At 33.3% G+C, this 22,472-nt stretch overlaps 1 protein-coding gene across 1 annotated transcript in view; it reads right to left on the bottom strand.

The window, feature by feature from the left end:
• Positions 1-3,377: 3,377 nt before the first annotated feature.
• Positions 3,378-22,472, bottom strand: part of MS3_00008350 (uncharacterized protein) — a 141,083-nt gene continuing 121,988 nt past the window's right edge. Inside the window, exons 5-8 of the mRNA XM_051216712.1 lie at positions 19,445-20,096; positions 18,106-18,699; positions 11,477-13,822; positions 3,378-7,944 (exon numbers count right to left, since the gene is read on the bottom strand). Coding sequence (XP_051065303.1) covers positions 6,174-7,944; positions 11,477-13,822; positions 18,106-18,699; positions 19,445-20,096 — 5,363 coding nt within the window. The 3' untranslated portion in view covers positions 3,378-6,173. The remainder of the gene's footprint in view (positions 7,945-11,476; positions 13,823-18,105; positions 18,700-19,444; positions 20,097-22,472) is intronic.

The following is a 22,472-nucleotide window of genomic DNA, read 5'->3' on the forward strand; positions in this document are numbered from 1 at the left end:
AAACAACTGGGACGGATTATCCAGGTCACAGTTGGTTGGAAAATGAGGATGAGCAACCTATGCTCCTCTATAAACATTTATATGAGTAAGTACATACTCATTAGTGTTAAACAGAAAGGATGACATTAAGACGAATCACAGATACTAATTGTTTCTACTGCCAGATCGAATTAATGATAATTATCTACAACTAGAGAAATTAAAACGAAAACAGAGAGCACGGAACAACAGAGTGTTTCTGAGGCTAGTCGCTCATGGGTAAAATTATTATTCACCACAGAGGATGCATACATTTTGCAACAATGCCTCAGGTACATTTATTTCAAGTGGCTGGCCTGCATTAGACAGAGGTTTTCATTAAAACCCTCGATATGTGTCATATTCAAGTTTCACCAAGTTGTATACATTTGTGTCACTTTTTCTGCACGCAAGGATTGTTGCATACTTTGTGTTAGCGAATAAGAAGCTGCTAATTGAACAATTGTAAATCTGCACATAGAACCACAACTCGAGACAAAGAAGAAACAATTAGCCCGAAAGTCGGAAGTTTTGTTATGGTATGTTGACTGTACATTCATATTGAGAATTTAAGATATTATTCTATATGTTAACGGTCTTAAAACATGAAACGTCAACAAAAGGTTTTCAGAAGGATCCCGAGATGAGCTTAAACATGATAACTACGCTCGCTTAACGTACTTGAACAAGAGACTGTAATTTTAGTGGTTACAAAAGAAATGAATTTGGTTTAGTCCTGAGCCTGATAACACTGCTGGTCGCTCCTCCCTAAGCTCACTTCGAACGGGAAATATGCCTAAGAAATGTAGGGCTTATTAAGAAAAAGTTTTCTTTTCGACGAAATCGTTCACTTAATCTGTACGTCTGTATTTGCAGTTGTATGACAAATATACGTCTGTGTAATTTGATTTGTGTAATAGAGACAGATGGCCTAAGACTTCCGTCAGTTCTTTTCTATTATGCTACTGTGAGTGTCTAGTCTTCTCTTGAATGAGTCAATTGATGGTGTAGACACCACTCTTTCGGGTAACAGGTTACAAGAATTGATGACTCGTTGTGAAAACCTGTAAGCTACGAGCATTTTGTTTGTTTTTGTCTTTTCTATTCGCTAGGTATGTCCTCTGAGTTGTGTCGATCTGGCAGGTAAAAAATTACGGGATATATCAGGTCCAAAATTACTTCTTAGTATTCTATAGATCAAAGTCATATCAATTCTTGATCTGTAGTACGACAGAGTAAAGAGGTCTGGCTTTTCAAGCCTCTCTTTCTATAGTAAACTTCGGAGTTCTATGATTGCATGGATAGCTATCCTCATTACGTTTTTCCGGAATATTCAAGTCACCATTTAAACAGGAGCTTGTAACCTGGATGCAGTTTACAAGCTTAGTTATCACGAAGGTTGTGTATACCGTAGTGAACATACCTATTTACAATTTTGTCCCCAAAGTAAATGTGGACTCACTTGCTCGCGTTGATAGACATCAGTCGTTTTAGACCAGATAATCAGAATATCTAAGTCTGTCTGAATATATATGTATATATGGTTCTAGAAGAAGAAAGTGAACTCTTGTAATAAAACGTATAAGACAATGTTCAAACCGGAGATTTAAGGGGAAACAAATAGTGAATACATTTATGTCATTGTAACAGACCAAGAAACATGTTATCCATTATTTCAATCATTGATTACGAAGATTGTATGAGATCAATACTGAGGACAAGATAAATATAAACGGCATACATTTTTACGATTAGTATAGTGTAGTATCGACAGAAATTTTGATAAAATCTGTTTCGTAATGAGATACTCTTAGATTTTTCGCTTCACACTATCTGATTATAGAATCTCTTAATAATCGCTAGCAGTAAGAATAAGAGTGGGCGTTTGGTCCAATCCGAAACTTGTCGTTTAAATATCTCAAGATCCTAATGCTATCGATTCTATGGAGATTCAAAACATTTATGACAAAACTATGAAACTACAATAATCAAACTGTTTTGCAAATTCTTTTTTTCGCAAAGATTTTCTCAAAACTACGTTCGTTTACATCCAGTAAACCACAACCCTTTTCATATTGCCAAAATTATGAAGTTGATTGAATGGCATATATTTCCCGGTAATCTAGAGATAGTTAGTTTAGATCTCAATATAGTTCAGTAATAGTCATGTTATGCTACTCCAAGTTATGATTATTATGTGTGAGTATTTGACGACAAAAGGAAATCGAATCTCATAAATTTAAATTTTATAATTATCAACACTCATCAACAGATGTTTTTCGTTTGTGAATGATAACCAAGATGAAACCTATCTACAAAGTCTTTCATAATTGTAAAGTACAGTTTTTTTAATCGAATGTAGTAAAACCACTTTGTTGATCTACGACCCTATCTTAATACTCCATTCTTAAATCAAACACCATAGAAAGTTTCATCAATTGAATGTCTCCAGTATTAACTGAAGTACAAATTTACTTATTAACTTTATTGATCAACAACGTGATGTTACATACCAATGAATACATGTGTACTTTATTACATTTCTTGTATACATGTATGTATGTGTTGGGGACGTTAGATCCCCAGAACTCACATGGAAAAGGACCTAATTTTGTAATTCTATTTAGAAAATTTGAATTTCTCTGTTTTCGCGCCAAAAGCGCTCTTTTCACCTTCATGTCGTATTTCCCACTCGGGAGAATCTTAAATGCTATTGATCCGTTGTGTCTTTTAATATGCTCTTTTGTAACGCTTCTCAAGGACGGTTTTGTGCTGTATATGTACGTTTTGATTTGTGTCCGTTGTTATCGGTCGTTTTCTGGCGTTTTGCGGAATATACTTCCCCGTTCAGACTTCGACTTCTCTCTCTCTCTCTAGTTAGCGGGGCTTGGACGCAATAGAATGGCTAGTTTGTTGGTCTTTGGTCACAAGTCTTTATTCCGTTCGCAAACTAAGTGAACTCGTAGCCACTTCAAGCCTAGCAGTATGTATTTATGTGCTTATCGAAGTGCTATCGATATGTGCTTATGTAAGAGTATGTATTTATTTTGGATCTGGTGAGTTTTGTCTATCGAAGAAAATCAATAGGCGTAGATATTTAAGACAAGTAACCACTACTCACACTAAACCTTTATTATCTCAATAAATTAAGCCTTGAAAAAAAATGTTCAACATCAATCTATTCAAACCTGATATTACTTCTACCAAAAAATATATACTACTTAAATGATAATCAATTGAAAGGAAACCTTAAATCACTTTGATACACGAAATTATTACAGGTGCTTAGCAGGAAATGGCATGAAATTTCCCCTTACCCAAGAATCACAGAGAATAATATCAAAAAGACTATTTATAATTATCATTATTATAATTATTATCAATATATTCATCTGGAACCTCCATTATACATACATACTTGACAAAGATTGGGGCAAAAACACAGGAAGAGATAAACATCAAGAAGAAAAGTAAAAAAAGTGTAATTCGAAGGAGAAAAAAACAGTAAGAATTATTGAAGTATATGCACTGTACGTAAAACATGTGACCCTGTTTTCCGGGGGTATATATATATAATGATCAAAGTCGCTGTTGCTGCTTACTAGAAAAATTACTTACTACTATTGTCAGTAGTGAGAATAGCATTAGTAGTATCAATCGTAGTTATTGTGTTAAAAGGATAAAAATAAGATCAACAATGAATAAAGCGAACATTGGTCCACCTTTTCTCAAGTTATTTCATTATAATCTCATGAAATATAACACACATCAAATGTTGTGAGTGTATGTATACAAATGAATGTAATAAACAGATAATGTGTGTATGTGTATGTGAGTGAGTGTATACTCTGAATATGAATACCTCTCCAGACAATAGAGATGTAAAGAAAACCAAAGAAGTAGTTGTGAACTACGTTTTTTTTTTTCTTGGAAAAAAGGACAAATATGAGTAAAAACAACAACGATAAGAAAACGACAAATGCATCATATAATTCATATATATGTATCTTTATCATCTGGTGTTTTTGTGTCATCAGGGTGAGCTTGATTATTTGTTATGAAGAAATGATAGAACAGTTGAAAAGATCATCACCATCATCATCAACATCATCATCGTGAACAATGAGAGAAATGAGAAAAAGAAAGAATCGAAAATAGAGTTAAATTAAGGTGGTGATGATGATGGTGATGTGTGTGTGTGTAAGTTTGATGGATATGTCATGAAATCAACAATAATTATTCCAGTCATATTAATACTATTACTGGTACTCTTGATACCAGTAATATGCATGCGTTATGGTAGTCTAAATGGAATTCATAATAGTTATTGTTATTATTATACTCATAGCAAAACTCCTTTGTCACATTATTCTTCTGTTTGAAATTTCTCTTTTTAAGTAAATAAATTAGAACATGATTGAACAAGTTGATCAGCTGATTAATTATGTAAACGTTATTAAATGAAAGTTAATGATGATGATGATGGTGGTGGTGGTAGTGATCGTCGTCGTTGTCGTCGTAAGAATTTCTAACTAACTAATTCATACATCCATATAACAAATAAACTAGAGCATTTCACAGATAAATACAATAAATATAAAGAATTCAAGAGAAGAAATAGAAAGTTGTAACGATAGTGATCATGATAACGGTGGTGAGGAAAAGTCATGATGAACAATAGTACAACCCATATGTACCTACATAAACAAACAAGTACACAGAGTAATAATAATAATAATAATAATAATAATAATAATAATAATAATAATAATATGAAAACTTCGATATAGCAAAACGAAAATATCAAGACAGGTAAAAGGAGAGTGTTCTTCTCTTTGTTGTTGCTGTTGCTGTTGTAAACAAATGGCTACTATCAATTGTTACAAGTAAACAATATGCATAGGTATTAATAAATATTACTATTATGATACAATTTATACAATATTTGGTTTGTTCAAATAAAATACACCTACATACATATACACACATAAAGAGAGAGTGTGTGTGTGTGTGTGTGCTCACAAGGGAAAGGTGTACACGTTTAAGATAGTAATAAAAGAGAATGAACAATTACACAAACATTCATTTGTCTCAAATAGAAACTAGATCGTAACAAAGTGCCCATGTCCCTCATAAACGCACACGCACACACACACACAATAATCAGTTTAATAACATTTTTCAACTGTTCTTGTCTTTCTTTCTTCTTTTTTAAAAAAAAGTACGAGCAAAACAATAATAAGACACAGCAAACAATGAAAATAACCATAAGAATATGAGAATAGAGCTGCCATAGATTGTAAAAAGTTCACTTAACGACTTACTAATCAGTTAGTTTATTATTTTATGTTTGGTGAATCTCCGATTGATTGATTGGTTGAACAACATATAATAATGTAAAATGATAAGTTGTTCAATATAAAGGAAGGGGAACAAACGCGAAGACGAAGAAGAAGAAGAAGAAGAAGAAGAAGAAGAAGAAGAAGAAGAAGAAAGGCTGAATATCAACAAGCGAATGAATGAATAGTTGCTTTTTAAAAACTCTATACTGAAAGAAAAGTAAACAAATATCATGGAATATCAAAAAGGAATTTATACATGAATCATGATAAAAATAAAATAATAATAATTCATATTAAACTAATGGAATAAATTAGTACATTTCTGTAATCTATATATAATATAGTGTACGTCCTAGATCGTGATGACAGTGAAGATAAAGTACGACAACAACAACAACAACAGCAACAATAATGAGGACGATGATGATGATGATGATGATCATGGTGTTCAATGATAGGCATTGAAATACAAGAAAACAATTTATCTCGAAGAAATCATCATTAGTTAGTACATTAGAAACTTACACACACACACACACACATACACATACACACTCATACATACATACATATAAATAAAAGAATAGGAAAACAGTGTATAATGAAAAGAAGTGATAAAATAAACAATAATGAAAAAAATACAAGTTTAACCACAAAATCAACATGACCATAATGATCATAATCAATGTGGGATTTGTTTATTTGTGTGTGTGTGTGTGGTCGTTGATGGTGTTGACTGAACTGTTTGTTTGTTTGTTTTTTGTTTATAGCCTAAGCTTACTTATTAATAAATAATTACAAAGTGAAGGATAACTAAAGGCAATCATGATCAATATTATCCACAACTGAAATAATATCAACATTATCATTATTATGATTATGATTATTATCATCATCATTTAGTCCCATGAAATCAGCTACGCCGAATCGAACCGATTCTGTATATTTACAACTTGTTGTTGTGGTAGTTTTAACAGTAGTAACGGCAGTAGTAGTAGTAGTAGTAGTCGTATTAGTAGTAGTAGAATTGGATACAGCTAAATGATCTTGCAATACAGAACTGTCTAAATTATTTATATTAGTGAAATTGGTTACATCATTATTCATAGAAACAAGTGGACTTGACACACAACACACTACAGATTCAATATTAGATAATTTTAATAATGATGCTGGTGAATTACAACAAATTCGTTTAGATGGCGGTGGTTCATTGGGATTTCTTTCTGAATATTCATCGGATATAGTTTTTATTGGAGACGATAATGATAATACTGTAGATGGTAATGTGTTGGACAATGACGACGACGAGGAAGAAGAAGAAGAAGTGGAAGAACATTCCAATGAATGAGTACCAATAAACGAATTCATATTAATTGGCTTTGTATTGGATATTTCTACATTTGAAGAGGTAAGAGAGGAGCAAAGGGCAAATGACACTACATTAGAATAAGGCATTGAACAATTTGAATCATTTTGTAAATTGGTCGGGTTTATTTTTGAAGCAACTGAATTGTCTGTTAATGATGACAATGATTGATTAACGAACCGATTAGCTTCATTGGATGATAATTTAGATTGGTTTGAATTAAAATGATTTCTATCACCTGTGATAGTAGTAGTAGTGGTAGTATTAGTAGTACTAGTATTGATATTACATTTGTCAGATTGATTTGATTCACGTAACCGACTATGACTATTTGATCGACTAGTGGAATCAATTAAATTGTGTGTATTCAACTGGGAACATACTGATGATGATATTGTCATACTGATTGTTGAAACATCAACACATGATGATGTTGTGGATAATTTAAAAGCTGATGAATCATGAGACCAATTAGGATAAAATGTATTCATACCATTATTATTCGTAGTAGTATTATTATTCCACATGTCAATAGAATTCGGTTTATTAAAAGCAAATTCGGTATTGTTGTTAGCGGTAGTCGGTAGTCTAGATTCATTACAATTGGATAAACATTGACCAATGGTATGTGAATTTAATCGAGATGGTGAAAACAACACTGATGATGATGATGACGATGATAACGATGATGGTGTTCGTGGGGATGATGATGTTAGCTTAAAATTTAACTCTTCACTTGTTGAATTATTCGAATGATGATATGAATTTTTCAATGGAAATGGTGATGTTGCTAGATCTAACATTGGATGATTTGAACGAGATGAAAGTGAAGGACTTATAAATGCTGAAGATTTACCGGTATAACAGCCTGCAATTGCATGATGTGGTTGGTTTAAGCGTAAACTGAAATCAGCTAATGATGATGATGATGATGTTAATGTATGTTCATTTGTTACATTATTATTAAAATTTATTGATGAACATAAGAAACTTGAAGGAAATGTATGAAATTTCGATGATTGGCTAGAAATATTTGACTGAGATGAATGCGCAGGACGTATAAATGGATCTATAAAATTAGCTAATCTTTGCCTAGCAAGATGATGAGTTGATGAATGATGAGTTCCTGTTTGTGGTTGTTGTGATGTTGTTGTTCCGTTAGAAAATTCTTCTGGTTCCGCTTCCGAAATAAAACGTATACACTTTTTTTTACGACTAAAAATAAATAAATAGTAAAATGCTTAATATAGTACAATCAATTTTGATCGAGTGAATGAAATACAATTAGTGAATACAATTCGAATGGTTAAGCTGAAGTACCTAAAGCAAGATTCGAATCAATAACTCAAAGCTTGAAAGTTAAATATTACAATCATTTAGTACTAATCATTGGTGCATAGGGGGCCACACCTGGAGCCTTCGACCTAAAGGTCTGATCCACAAGGCAGTGGAGCAATGTAAGGAACCGCAGTTTCACAGAAGCCAGTGACCAACGATTGTTTCACAAGCCATTTGTTCTCTCAAGATTTTGGAGCTCATGTACACCATTATTTTGGAATCAGGGTTCGCCAACTCCCCTATGTAGACTTTCCGTGTCCACCAATCCGGTTAAAGCGCCGGACATTCAGTTTTGGTCTTCTCAATTTCGTGAGCAATACCCCTGGTGCGAGAAGGCAGTGAGTAGGACTTCCCATGCAGTGAATGTATGCACGTGGCCACATGAGAGCATTTCAAGAGGGATAACTAACTCTCCCCACTCTCAGCCGTACCAGGGCATTTGGAGGCCATTATTCATTTAATATTTTTCATCAAACTATGATAAACATGTGAAGTTAATACGTCAAACCTATTCTACATACTTTTTGTATGAACTATTGTTAGCTATCACATGGTACATGTAATAGCTTTTATGATCAGTTTAATTTATTCAGAGCCTAATGCTCTATTACTTCAGACCTACATATAATCTTTCCCCACATTTTCTCTCTTCTTTTTTTCTAATTATTATTCTTCACTACTACTGATGTACTACTTATAAATAATACCATCCATATATAGTTAAGATTTATGTTAACTCGTTGCTTCATACTGTGAATTAAATTACTTCATTCATTCGTCTCGTAAGAAAATAAATGATTTGAGCTACACAATAAAATTTCTATTGGATTAGAGAGTCAGTAACAACGTAGAACTTCGTACGTACGTACATCAATTCGAGTTGCCACACCACGTTAGCACAGAGATGCAGTGGTCGATTCAAATCCCATAGTGGTAGAGGTAATAAGAGTATAAGCAGTAATCGGGAAAATTAGGGTTTGGAGATGTTATTTGAAGAGTATAATACAGTGAAATAAATTTGGAAAGAGAAAAAATAAGGGGACATGAAGAATTCAGAAGATTGGAATTTGGGAGAACACAAAGAGTGGATGCACATGCACCATTGCAAACGATTTTGAGCCATGTCATTCAAGGTCTCTAACCATCGGTTGCTATCATCTCGCGGTCCCCAACCAGATAGTCTACACCTACCAACATGACTCAGTTCACTTGTCAGTGACTTCATGGACTTGTGCCATGTTTTGGTTTGGCCGCCCCTAGCTTTCTTCCAACCTACTCCTATACCACTGAACATAGCACGTCGAGGCAGTCGGTCGTTGGGCATACGTAACACGTGTCCCAGCCATCTCAACTGATGAAGTTTCACTACTTCATCAATTGATTTGCCATCCTTACCTAGTACTCGTTTTCTAACAACTGTGTTACTTACTCGATGGTCCCAGGATATACAAGCAATGTTTCGAAGACACCTATGATCAAATACTAGTAGCCTACGAATATCCTCTACTCTTACCGGCCATGTTTCACTGCCATAAAGTAGGACGGAACGAACTGCTGCGCAGTAAACACGTCCTTTGGTTGATAGACGGATATCTCGCCTACACCATAAATGACGCAAGTTGGTAAAAGCTAGTCGAGCCTTCTGTATCCGTGCTGAGATTTCGTCACACACCAGACCACAAGGGCTGATGAGACTTACAAGATAAGTGAAGCGGTCGACACGCTCAATTACTTCACTCCCTATCACTAGTTCGGGTGTCGATGTAACCCAATCCTGAAGCAACATTTTGCATTTCGAGGGAGAGAATCGCATCTCGAACATGCTTGCATTGTTGCTTAGAGTGGTCAGAAGACTCTGCATTTTGTCAGCGTCTTCACCAAATAAAACTATGTCATCTGCATATTCTAAGTCAACAAGTGAACCTCCCGGTAGAAGTTCAACCCCTGTAAATTTAGATGAGGAAAGTGTTATCTTTAAAAAAATTCAAACTGTTTTACTGTAGCATTTGTAGTATATCATTAGTAGTGTACTAAAGAGTAGATTATTCAATCAGAACTTGTTAGGAATTTTAAATTGTGAAACTAAACAATTGTAAAGTATATAACGATGTGTTACTGGGTAAATTTTGAATAGCATACTGTTTTAAAGTCAATTTCTTGAAATTGCTAAGTGAATCATGGGTTCACACTCTGGAACACTACATTTGATATGGAAGGCTAAACATGAATCTATAGTTGATCAAGAAGTTATATTAGGTTTTGTGAAAACTGTGTTAGGACCCAAGTTTTACCCAGTAGATTAATTATTGCTTGATATGATGGAAAGAAAAGACAATATTCGACTGAATTACTCATGATGAGTCTTATTCAGCATTCAACATCCGTTTTGATTCAACGTCAGGATCATTCAGTGTAGTATTTGATTGTTTTCCCAGTATGATATTTTCTTCTGTAGAATATACGATATTCTTGTATTCAGTTGACATGAACTATGCTCAGTAAGTGATTTGTTATAACTGAGTATGTGATCTAATCTTAATTATTAATCAAAAATGGGTGTACAATCAATATATAAACCAGTGTATTTTAGACGAGATTGATTCGTCGTCGTCATAGTGTTTTGGGGTTGATAAATCTTCACTTATACCAGTCTTTGTGTTCTTACTTTCGCGTCGCGGGAATTGCCGTGGTCGATCGTTCCGAGTATAAGTGATCAGCGTTTTTTTCCCGGTACAGCAATCAGCGACGACCGAGCATAACAAATTTTTGAAAATAATTTAAAAAATCCATACTAAACCAAACAAATATTTCCGGTTTGTAATGGTTTGGATTATCCTGTTGTTGATATATTTCGACTGAAATTTGATCAGTCTTAGTTGGCATATGTACATCCTGTGCGGAATGCCTCAATATAGCCTTTATGATGCACATTTATGTAATAAAAAAAAAGAAAAACGGCGGAACATAGCTAGCAGTGGAGTAGACAACGTGTGTCTTGATCAATTTTAGACTCGTAAACTGGATGTACCTAGATTCGTGTTGATGTTCACAGTGGGACTCGGACCTAGTACCGTTTGCTTCAGAGACTAGCGAATTATCCACTTAGCTACTGAGTACAGATAGTTTATCATTGGTGCAACGAGTATAAGTTTTAATCTAATTTGTATTGGTTTGGATTATCCTGTTGTTGATATTTTGAGACTGAATTTCGATCTACCTTAATTGCAGGTACATCCAGCTGAGCAGTCCCACATAGGACGAAACGTGCGTCTTAAGTTCAACTGTTAGCCACATTTTATCCATTCTATATAAATATATGTGGTGTTGAAAATTATTTGATTACCGAATGTATATGTTGAGCCTTACGAACAGAACAAAAACGAAACCGGATATAGAACAAAAAACCTACCGACACGGTTTACACCACATATTCTGATGTTCCAAACCAAATCTAGCACGACATTTTTTCAAATTTCCACCGGACAGTTCACTTGCAGTCATAGCTACCGCTGCTGCAGCGGCAGCCACCGCCACCACAGTAGTTGACACGGTTGAATGAGATGAATGATTATTTTTTGTAATTGTTTTGACATGACTATCTGATGTCGATGATGATAGTAATAGATCAGTCATACATCTTGAAGAATTATGATGCTTATTACCACCACCACCACCACCGTTAAGACCGAAAGTAGACATCAAATGTGAAGGTAATGAACCAGGAAAAGTTGGAAAGTGATTAGAAGACATTGATGAATAGGATAAATGATCTAAATGAGAAGAATATCTATAACCGGACTGATAACCAATCGGTGTTATTGAATGTGATGGATGTCTATTTTCACTGTCTACTGATGATGACGATGATGATAAATTAATCATCCCGGTGAATCTAGGGGATAAAAACGAATGATCTTTAGAATGTATTGATTTGTTATCATTCAATGCAGATGACAGAGAAGAAGGATAGAATGCAGATGATGTGTCACGTTTAACATTTATATCAGAATGTAAAAATGGATAACCTGTGGAATGATGAAATAAATTTGATACATCATGATTATTATTATTGTTATTAGTATGATAAGCATATTCATTCGGGATTAAATTCGTAGATTCATTGTATAATTTATTTAATTCACGATCTCGATTACAGAATGTAGTTGATGAAATAGAAGATGTAGTATTGATGTTAGGTGTAGCTACAATATTAGCAGTTAAAGCTGTATTCCTATTTGAATTTAAGTTAAGTTTAGATTTCCTATTGAAATCCCGTATAGTTCGAAATTTATCTGATTCATTATTACCATTATTCATATTAACGGTAGGGACATGAGGAAATAAACAATAACCTAAATCAATATTGGAACGATATTGATGACCAATATTACTCATTGTTATCTTGGATTCATTGTAATCATTTTTTACAGAGTATTCAGCAACATATCGATCATTCTTAACAATATTATTATTATTATTTTCATCATCAACACTATTCATAAATGTTTTATAATCGATAGAATTTACATTCATTGATTTTACATGCTGTTTTACTTCACCTAAGAAATTACAACCATCTTCTTCCTTTATAGTTGTAATAGGATCTAGTTTAGTGAGATTAGAAGTAATTTGTTTAGATAATGTTAATGATGATGACAAAGAAGATGATGATAATGATGATGAGGTGGTGGTGGTGGTGGTGGTGGTGGTGGACACCAACGATGATGATGACGGTGATGAGATGGATGGTGCTGTAAACGATTGATTTTGTTTTCTACACAATGGTGAATTTGATGTTAAAGGGCTTTGTTGATAATTAGATGAGAATTCTGAAATAGTAGTAACAGGATGTATAGATGAAGGAAGATGTGGAGAAGAGCATTTACTACCACTACTACTACTATGATGATGATGGCGTTGATGATGACAATTAACAATATCATCTGATAAATGATCAGTTTGTATTTTTGAACCATTTATTATCATTGAAGATAATGAATCATTTGAATGAGTTTTATTATTTACAGAATGATCAGGAATACATGAATTACGTTTTTGTTGATTACTACCAATATCTAATGGAAATGATTTATATCCATTCCATTTATCCAATGAAGTGTTTACTTTAGATTTATCCATCATAATAGTTGAATCATTCAATAATAATAATGATGATGATGATGATTTTTCATATAAACGTGTATTCATTATTGATTTATTCATATGACGTGTTCCACGAATATGTAAACCATGTTTATGAAATAATTGTCGTCGACGTTTACGACGTCTAGCATGATATGCATAATTATCACGTGCTGACCAATTTGGATATAATTGTTGATGTAATTCTTTTTCATGTCTAGCCATTTCATAATATTTTGTTTGTTCTTCTCTTGTTAATTCATGCCATTTTTTACCTAATACTTGATTAATTGCAGCAGATTCTTTTAAGGTACATTCTTCTTGTACACGTGAACGCATTTCTTTCATAAATAGCATAAATGCATTTAATGGTTTTTTAATATGTATACCTTTAGATAAACATGAAGATGTTGTTGTTGCTGCTGCTGATGATGATGATATAAGATTGGTAGTCATTTTTCTCTTTAAAGTTTCTTTACAATGATCTAAAGATGATTCTTCATTGATTATTACATCATCATTACTATTATTATTATTATTACGATTATGAATGTTAGTAATTCCCGATTTTGTTAAGGCTTTTACAAAATCAAAACTTCGACGATCACGAGATCTAAATTAATGGTAAAACATTCGAGAGAGAGAAAAAAAAGGAATACTATTATATTGACTACCTCTTAAAATGAACGGTCATGCTTGGTAAATTTAATTTTAATTATTAAACTATTTATAAGTTATTAGAGTAGTAAATGTCTTAAACAGTTAATTTTTAGATTTACAAAATTTGTGAATAGTTACAGTTGGTAGGCAAGAGCATCTCTCCAAATGGCTCCTTAATATGATATTTAATGTATGAATGAATATAAATAGAATACTATATGATTTAAAATAGATAAACGACTGTTATACTAAAACAGTTTATATCAAGGACAAACTTTAGTTAGATAATCATGCAACAACATAATAGGACAACCGATGACCCCTTCCTCGAAGGTCGAACCCAGGACCACCAGGCTTCACAGAGAACATATTAGTTTGTGTTGATTAAACTGACAGAAAACAGTCTACATTTCGAATTTCAATGAAGTTGCAACCTTGCTGCAACTAAAATATATCAGGAGAATGAACTTATCATTTCATTTCTTCAATACTAAGTGTAATATGATGTTGTAATAAATTAGATTGATTTAGTGTTCCACACTAAAAATTTCGACAAAATTGTCGAGAATACCAGAGAATTAAAATTGGCTAAAACTTAAGATATAAAATTGTCGAGCATAAAAGTGACAATGTTTGAAAATATTTATTCTGATACAGAGAGCAGTTGTTTAACGGTGGTTATATGAAATACTCAGGCAAATTTTGTCCTACAGTGAATATGATCTGTAGAGATTTCAATGAAAAACCAATACATAAGTATCCAGCATAAGCATTTTAATAAAGAATGTTCATTGATCAAATGGTTGTCGACTATCGTTGAGCAATTGACTAATGAGATAACCCATATTGGTTCTTATCATATCATACTGTCTAATGTTATCTCTTCGTATTTAAGGTATACAGCCTATATGAATTCTCTATACAAAAATTCCGAACAAAATACGGTTTTTTGAACTAGATGTTACGATGAATTAGGGTTAGATAGTTTTTGATATGGGTTAGATCAAATACTTTGTAAAACGACCAGGCAGCAATATTGTTATTATTGAGAAACATTATGATATAACTAAAAGTCTTGGCATATTGTCTTAGGAAGGTATCTCGTTTAAAACGAAAAACATCACATTCTAACGATAACAGTATAACCTGGACATACACATTCATCTATGGGAATCCGTTCACTTACATAAAGTAGACGGGTTACGGTTAAGAAACTACGGGTTCAAATCCAATCAATCTACTTTAGGTAACCAGGTATTATGTTAGCATTAGCCTCCTTCCAATACAATTGTGCGTACATAATTAGTGTGTTTCAGAGTGGATTACATAAACATGTACTTAGCAGAAGATCAGTTTCCTTCTATATGATGATAGATATAATTTATAGACTGAAACGATAGTACTATTAAGATCACGAACCGATCTACGTTACACAGATATTTAAAACTTAGAAGTAGTGGGAGACCGTTTCGTTCTAGTATTGTGGGAAGCCTCAACAGTGCACATAAACGACTACACGTCTGAAAATCGAACTCGAAACTTTCAATGTTGCTTGCAAACGACCGTTCAGTGCTTTCAGGTTTTCAATGGTTGCCTAACTTAGATCGCTTCGCGATCAACAATCTCCACAACTTTGTGCTGACAATTATAATAGTCATAGGATAACTAATACTATCTCTCAGTCTAAAGTGTACATCTCTGTCAATGACATTTATAGTTAGGAGATAAATAAAGTCAGAACTGTTTCATTGCCATTCCTATAGCTGTCAACCAAACAATAACAATTAACACGAGTCACTCTTTACAGAGATGGTATTCAATCAAAACGGATAAACACATACGCACAGAGATACAATAGACATAAATTATATTTATTATTTTCACGCTGATAAATCAAGTTTTAGAAAAACAAAGGGATTTTATTTATTGACAGGCTATCAACCAAGTTGCCTTCAAACTTTCTATAATCATTATCATTTTGAAAACAAAACAATTACAATTACAACAATAGATAACTGATCTTTCCCTTTTTCGCCAGTTTCTTCCCATATACACACACTTCCCCATCCCATCTTTCTTTTTCCATTTCTCAATCGTTAAATTGAATGCTATCCATCAAATAATAAATTTGCCACCTGTCTCATCTCAATAATCTATTAATTCACTTTTTACCAGTGATCTATGGTAATATATCACTCATGCGCCCCCTCCCCCCCACACACACACAAATGAATGGATAAAACAAATAAATAAATTGTTAAAAATGAATAATAAATTGATAGAAAACGACAACGGCGACGGTAGGAACAGAACAACTTCTGTAAGACGACTGTCTTTAATGTCAAGCCTCATTAAATAGATTAGTCTATATGGTATACAGTTCATGTACGTACATATACATATGGTAGGGAATAAACTATATGGCTCCCACAATGTACTCGTTGTTTGTTTTGGTAATCGTGTGTGTATGTGTGTAACAAATAGAGAAGGGGGTGGAATGGTGAAAAGATTAAAAACAAAGAAAGTCTACGAAAATATTTCAAAGAAAAAAAAACAGAGGAAAGAAGGCATCGAAACAATACATTTAAAATCTATGCTTAATTGAATGAAAAAAAAGTCGACTACAACAAACACAAATACATGCGGATACATACGCACGCACGCACGCACGCACCTATGCACACACACACAAGTATGTACATTGATATAAAAAACGGAAACGAATATTTATGGTAAATAGGGGAAAAAATAAAGACATCTTGTCTAATTTAGATTATTAATTCATCAATTTCATAGTCACCATTATTTATATCCTATTAATAAAATAATCTATTCGAAATTTGTCATAGAAACTTAAATCTATAGGCTAACCAATTCATTAGTAAACTACACACATACATACATACATACATACATACGCCAATATATATATATATATATAAGATTTTTCCCGACTCAAAAACAAAAACATCCATTCTTTTCCTCCATCTCTGTCGTACACACACGAATTCCAAACTGAACAGAATTAAGAGAAAATGAAAAGGAGAATAGTTGACGAAAACAAAAATGATACAGAAAATTGAAAATGAGAATCATTTCTCAATGAGAGATAATATCATGATGTAGTCTTTTTAGATGAATTGCTTTTTTGATCAAGTAAACATTTTTAACAATATTATATTACTGAATAAAAAGAAAGTAGTATGATCTAAGAGTTATTTAAGAAGATATATGAATACATCGGAAGGGGTTTCTTGTGGATATTGTAGTAATTTCAATAGTTGAGATCATGAGTCACCATGGAAAACCTGAAAGCACTGGATGGTCGTTTCGTCTTATTGTGGGACTCCTCAGGTGATGCACATCCACGATCCCGCCTCAAGAGATTTGAACCCTTCTGATATCAAACAACATATACTCATTAGTGACTGGCTTCAAGAGGTATTTCCTGGAATTCTAGTGAGAAGCAGTGACCAGTGGAGTTCAACTAGGTCTGTTGTGAGATAGTAACTTATTGAAGATAATAGCGTATGTGTGGCTCAATTTCGTGGATTAGTTGAAGTTACACATTAACACCATTGGATGCCGGCCGGCTCAGTGGTCTAGAGGTCAGGCATTCGCGCGCAAGACTGATAGGTCCCGCGTTCGAATCTCGTGAGGCGAGATCGTGGATGTGCACTGTTAAGGAGTGCCACAATAGGACGAAACGGCCATCCAGTGCTTTCAGGTTTTCCATGGTGGTCTGGCCTCAATTGACTCATGACCTTAACTATCGATATATACATATATATGTTTAGATAGTAATTGGCAGTGAAACGCAAGATATGTGTTTCATCCTAGTTTAGAATTGTCAGTTGAATGTGCTTGTAATTAAATGTATTCATGTTCACGTTAAGACTCAAGATCAGGGAGAGTTGTTTCAAAATTCAACATGTTATCCACAGTGATTGATCAAAATTCAGTTCTGAATATTAGCTATAAGAAAATACAAATGTTTTCAAACAATTAAAAATAAATCCAGTTTGTCCAAGTTTCTCACATCAAAACCATCTTATCAGATAAAAGCCTATTGTTCTTGATTTCTCTACTTTAATCAAAACTCCATGTTAAACTTCATCACTATACACTTGACAGCTCCATTATATATGAGAAATGTAACTCTGTTTTAATTTAAACAAATATAATTATCATCAAAGTGTAGAAGAATATAAACGCAACAATATAAGAATCTCTTACCTTGAACTAAACAGATGATTTCGACTAGACCATAGTCCAGGAGAATTAGTTCGATCTAATGTATTATGTATATTAGTGTTTCTTCTTCTTCTTCCTACTCCACTACGACCACTAATACTATCATTATCACCTCTGGCAACAGCAGAAACAGATGATAATTCTGAAGATGTTGAATTACCAATCATAGCACTCGCAGCTACAGCGGCTACTACCGCTGCTGCAGTTTGCTGACGTCTCCAAAGACTGTTTGATGCTGAATTATTATTATCATTACTATTATTATTACTGTTATTATCTCTATTTTGAATTGATGATAACGAAGATGTCGACAAAGAACCGAATTGTACAGTTGGTGATAAATCCGATAAAGAAATAACTGACGATGATGAAGATGTTGATACTGATTTCATTTCTCTGATAGAATCTTCAAATGTGAATTCATTATTCAATGAAGTTGTTATACATGGTGTTGATGGAGCTGTATGTACTGAAGACGATGACGATGATGATGACAAATTTGAATTGAACGTAGCAGCGGCTGCTGCTGCGGATAATAACTGCATATGTGCAGCGGCTGCGGCGGCAGCAAACATACTAAGTTAATAAATGAATCAATGAATAAAGGAAAAATGGGTATAAATACTACAACCAATGACCTTTACATAATCTATAATAATAATAATAATAATAATAATAATAATAGAATAATAGTGGAACTCAATTTATTCATTTTTAATGTTCCTTTATAACAGAATTATCAAAACTAGTGTATCACTTATATTTCGAGAAATAACAAATTATTCTTAATGGAATAGAAGTAGTAAATTATCAGCTAAATTGTATCCTATTACATGAGGTATTGATTGCACTAGAAAGATGAACTTATCACAAAAACGGAGTGTGTGCAACCTGTTTCAAATAGATTTTCCTTTAGATCTATAGTAACAGTCCTAGGTTATCGAGATTACCAATTTCCTTTCCAACTTCCTCAAGAAGAATAGTTTTCTCTCACCTTGACGGTAACCGAAAAGTGATAATCACACTCATACCTCTAACAGTATCCGACTGATTAAGCCTCAACTACCAATTGCAAACAGAGTCAATATCAATATATAATTTATAGCTTTTATTGTGTTTTGTTTTTGTATTACAGTCAGATATTCATTTCATACAACAAATACCAGTTATATTTAATGTTATTACTAGCAAAACATAACTAACAGTTAAGACAGCATAAACATTAAACATGAAGAAAAAGCCTCATTTTAGCAAGAAAAGTAGACTAAGATCTCGTTTTGATTTGTTTCGCTTTTTCAAATTCATTATGAACACAACTTACCTAGGAGAATAAGGACTAGCAGCGGTAGAGTTAGTTGAAGTAGACGCTCGACTACTACTGTAGTTGTTATTATTATTCGTATTATTATTATTACTATTATTATTTTCACATCTATGATATAATGCAGCTGGAGATAATGATGAAGTAGTCAAATTGCTACTATTTGCTTTCGGTGATGGTACCATACCGCCAATACTATTCGGTGATTTCACCGATTGTAAATGATTGAAAAGAGCTGATTTATTAATTGATCCAGATGGACTTAATGGAAATAATGTATTATTATTATTATTATTATTATTATTACTAATAGAAGGACATGGTGAACTTTGATGACTATTAGAGGATGTGAAATATTGTTGAGATTTATTGGATGTTTTTGGTGAACTTGTACCACTCCAAGATGCTACTGCTGCGGCTACAACTGCCGCTGCTGCTGCACAAGCTGCAACAGCATAGAAATTCGACGATGTTGAAGGAGATGAATCATGTTGAATAGATCCATTAGGTAGTGATGTTGATGTTGATGTTGATGATAGTGGTGGTGGTGATGATGATGAAGATATTTGCCCATATCCTTCTAATAAACGACTAGTGTGTAATGTATTTAAAAATTTAGGTGAATCGATTGGATTGTCAAATGAATGATAACCTTTAATAATGTAAGCATAAAGTAAATAGATTGTAAGATTTGGAAATAAGAAAAATACTAAGAGATATAAATGATAATTAGTTATACCTTAGTATAAGATTGAAATTAGTGACATTAGTGTTTTAAGGTTAATAAACCAGAGGATTTCGATTGATAATTAATACATTATAAATGAAAGTAGGATATAGCAGTTAAATGAACTAATTTTCAATGATTGAATAACTAAAGTAAATCTTTTCTTATCTTCCATAAAGTTTAAACAATCAACTTACGTTCGTAGTTAATTAAATAAACTTGACTGATTCGTCAAAACTATTGTATATTAACTTATAACTACGTAATGTAAATATATTTGGGGGGGAGATTCTTTTCTCTACTTTTCTTATGAAATATCTAAAGGTTCCTATGGTTTGATTTCCAATTGGATCGCAAGTGATCACTATTGGAAAGTTCCAAATATGGACGACGACAACAACAACAACAGAAATAAAGAAGCTGTTCAAATACTCCTTTTTTTCTGATTCTCTCTCTATAGACTAATCATTATCAATTAATGGGTACTACTGTTTAAACTGAATCCATTACACTATTTATGATTTCGTTGAAATTCTTAGTTATAAGTGAATTTAATTAAACCCTTACAGGTAAAAAAAAAACCAGAAAGAAAATACAATATTAATTCATTAGAAAAATTAATAAAGAAATTTGAACTAAGAAAACTTAATGACAAAACCGTCCAAAGTGATTTCGTATCACATCAGTTAATGTTGTCTCAAGTTGGACAACTAATTTAAGTGATTGTCAGTATGGAGTTGTGGAGATTGTTGAGTTTTTTTTATTGAGATCATGAATCGAACGATGTCAAATTACCATCGGAAACCTGGAAGCACTGAACGGCCATTTCATCTTAGTATGAGACTCCTCAAAAGTGACCAGTGGAGACAATCCTCATCAGATAGAGACAGATATCTAACTCAGACAATGGAAGATGGTTGCATGATTTCGTGGTTTGGTTGAAGTTAGAGATTAACACTGTTAGATGCCGACTAAGCGGTCTAGAGGTTAAGCGTTCGCGCGCAAGGCCGAAGGTCTTGGGTTCAAATCACGTGTGCGGGATCGTGGATGGGTACCACTGAGGATTCCGATACTCGGACGAAACGGCCGTCCAGTGCTTCCAAGTTTTCGATGGTAGTCTAACATTGATCAATTAATTATCTCAACCAAATACTTCAAGTGAGACAACAGCTTTTATTATTATTATTATTATTATTATTATTATTATTATTATCATACGGTTTAAACTGTATACAGTGAAAATGTATACATGTAAACTTTTGTTGAATCATTATTTCTACTGGAAAGAGTATAGAACCTACTAGTGATAGTTGCTTTCGACTATCGTTTCATTTGATTCTCGTATAAATTAAAACATCTTTTGATAGACACCGATTTTGGACAACATAAGTCTATGCGTCATTTTCAGTATAGGTAAGTGGATTTTTTAACAACAAAAAATGTTTCTCATAGTTAATATTAGTTCCAAGTTCATTTACAAGGTATACACATAGATAACAGAAATAAAGAACATGATATGTGATGTATAACTTAATAAGGAGTACATCATGTTACTTTTTAAAAAAAAAAGAAGATACAAACAAAATTATAATCAGAGAGGGGTTTTATGGAGATTACAGTAATTTAATAATTGAATTCATTAAACCACCATGGAAAACCTGGAAACACTAAACGGCCGTTTCATCCTAATATGGGACTCCTCAGCAGTGTGCATCCACGATCCCTCCCCGCTTAACCTTTAGACCATTAAGCCGGCACCCAAAGATGTTAATGTCTAACTTCAACCAATCCACGAAATCACGCCACCGTCTACAGGTTAAGCGTTCGCAAGCGAGACTGATAGGTACTGGATTGGAATCTCGCAGGGCGGGATCGTGGATTCTCATTGCTGAAAAGTCTCATACTAGAATGAAATGGCCATCCAGTGCTTTCAGGTTTTTCATATTGGTCTAGCTTCAATTGACTCATGAATTCAATTATTGAATTACACACAAAATTACTACAAAAACAAGGATGAAAGAACAAAAATCACAATAATGATAAATAATTTTTGAGTGTTCAGTCAAATCAAATCCTAATTTATATACATCAATCAGTCAATCGTTTGTAGGAAATGGAATTTAATCGTGAATACTAAGATATGATAATAACGACGAGACTATAATTTATGGACAAATCAATCAGATATAAGATGATAGGTCATGGATTTTGGCGCGAAATTCACTCATCCATTTGGTTAACTAAAGTTTTGGCATCTTAGTTGATGTCAGCTAGTGGTGGAAACCTTAAGCATCAGCTGTA

The sequence above is a fragment of the Schistosoma haematobium genome, chromosome 6 (genome assembly GCF_000699445.3).
Source record: "Schistosoma haematobium chromosome 6, whole genome shotgun sequence".
NCBI lineage: Eukaryota > Metazoa > Platyhelminthes > Trematoda > Strigeidida > Schistosomatidae > Schistosoma > Schistosoma haematobium.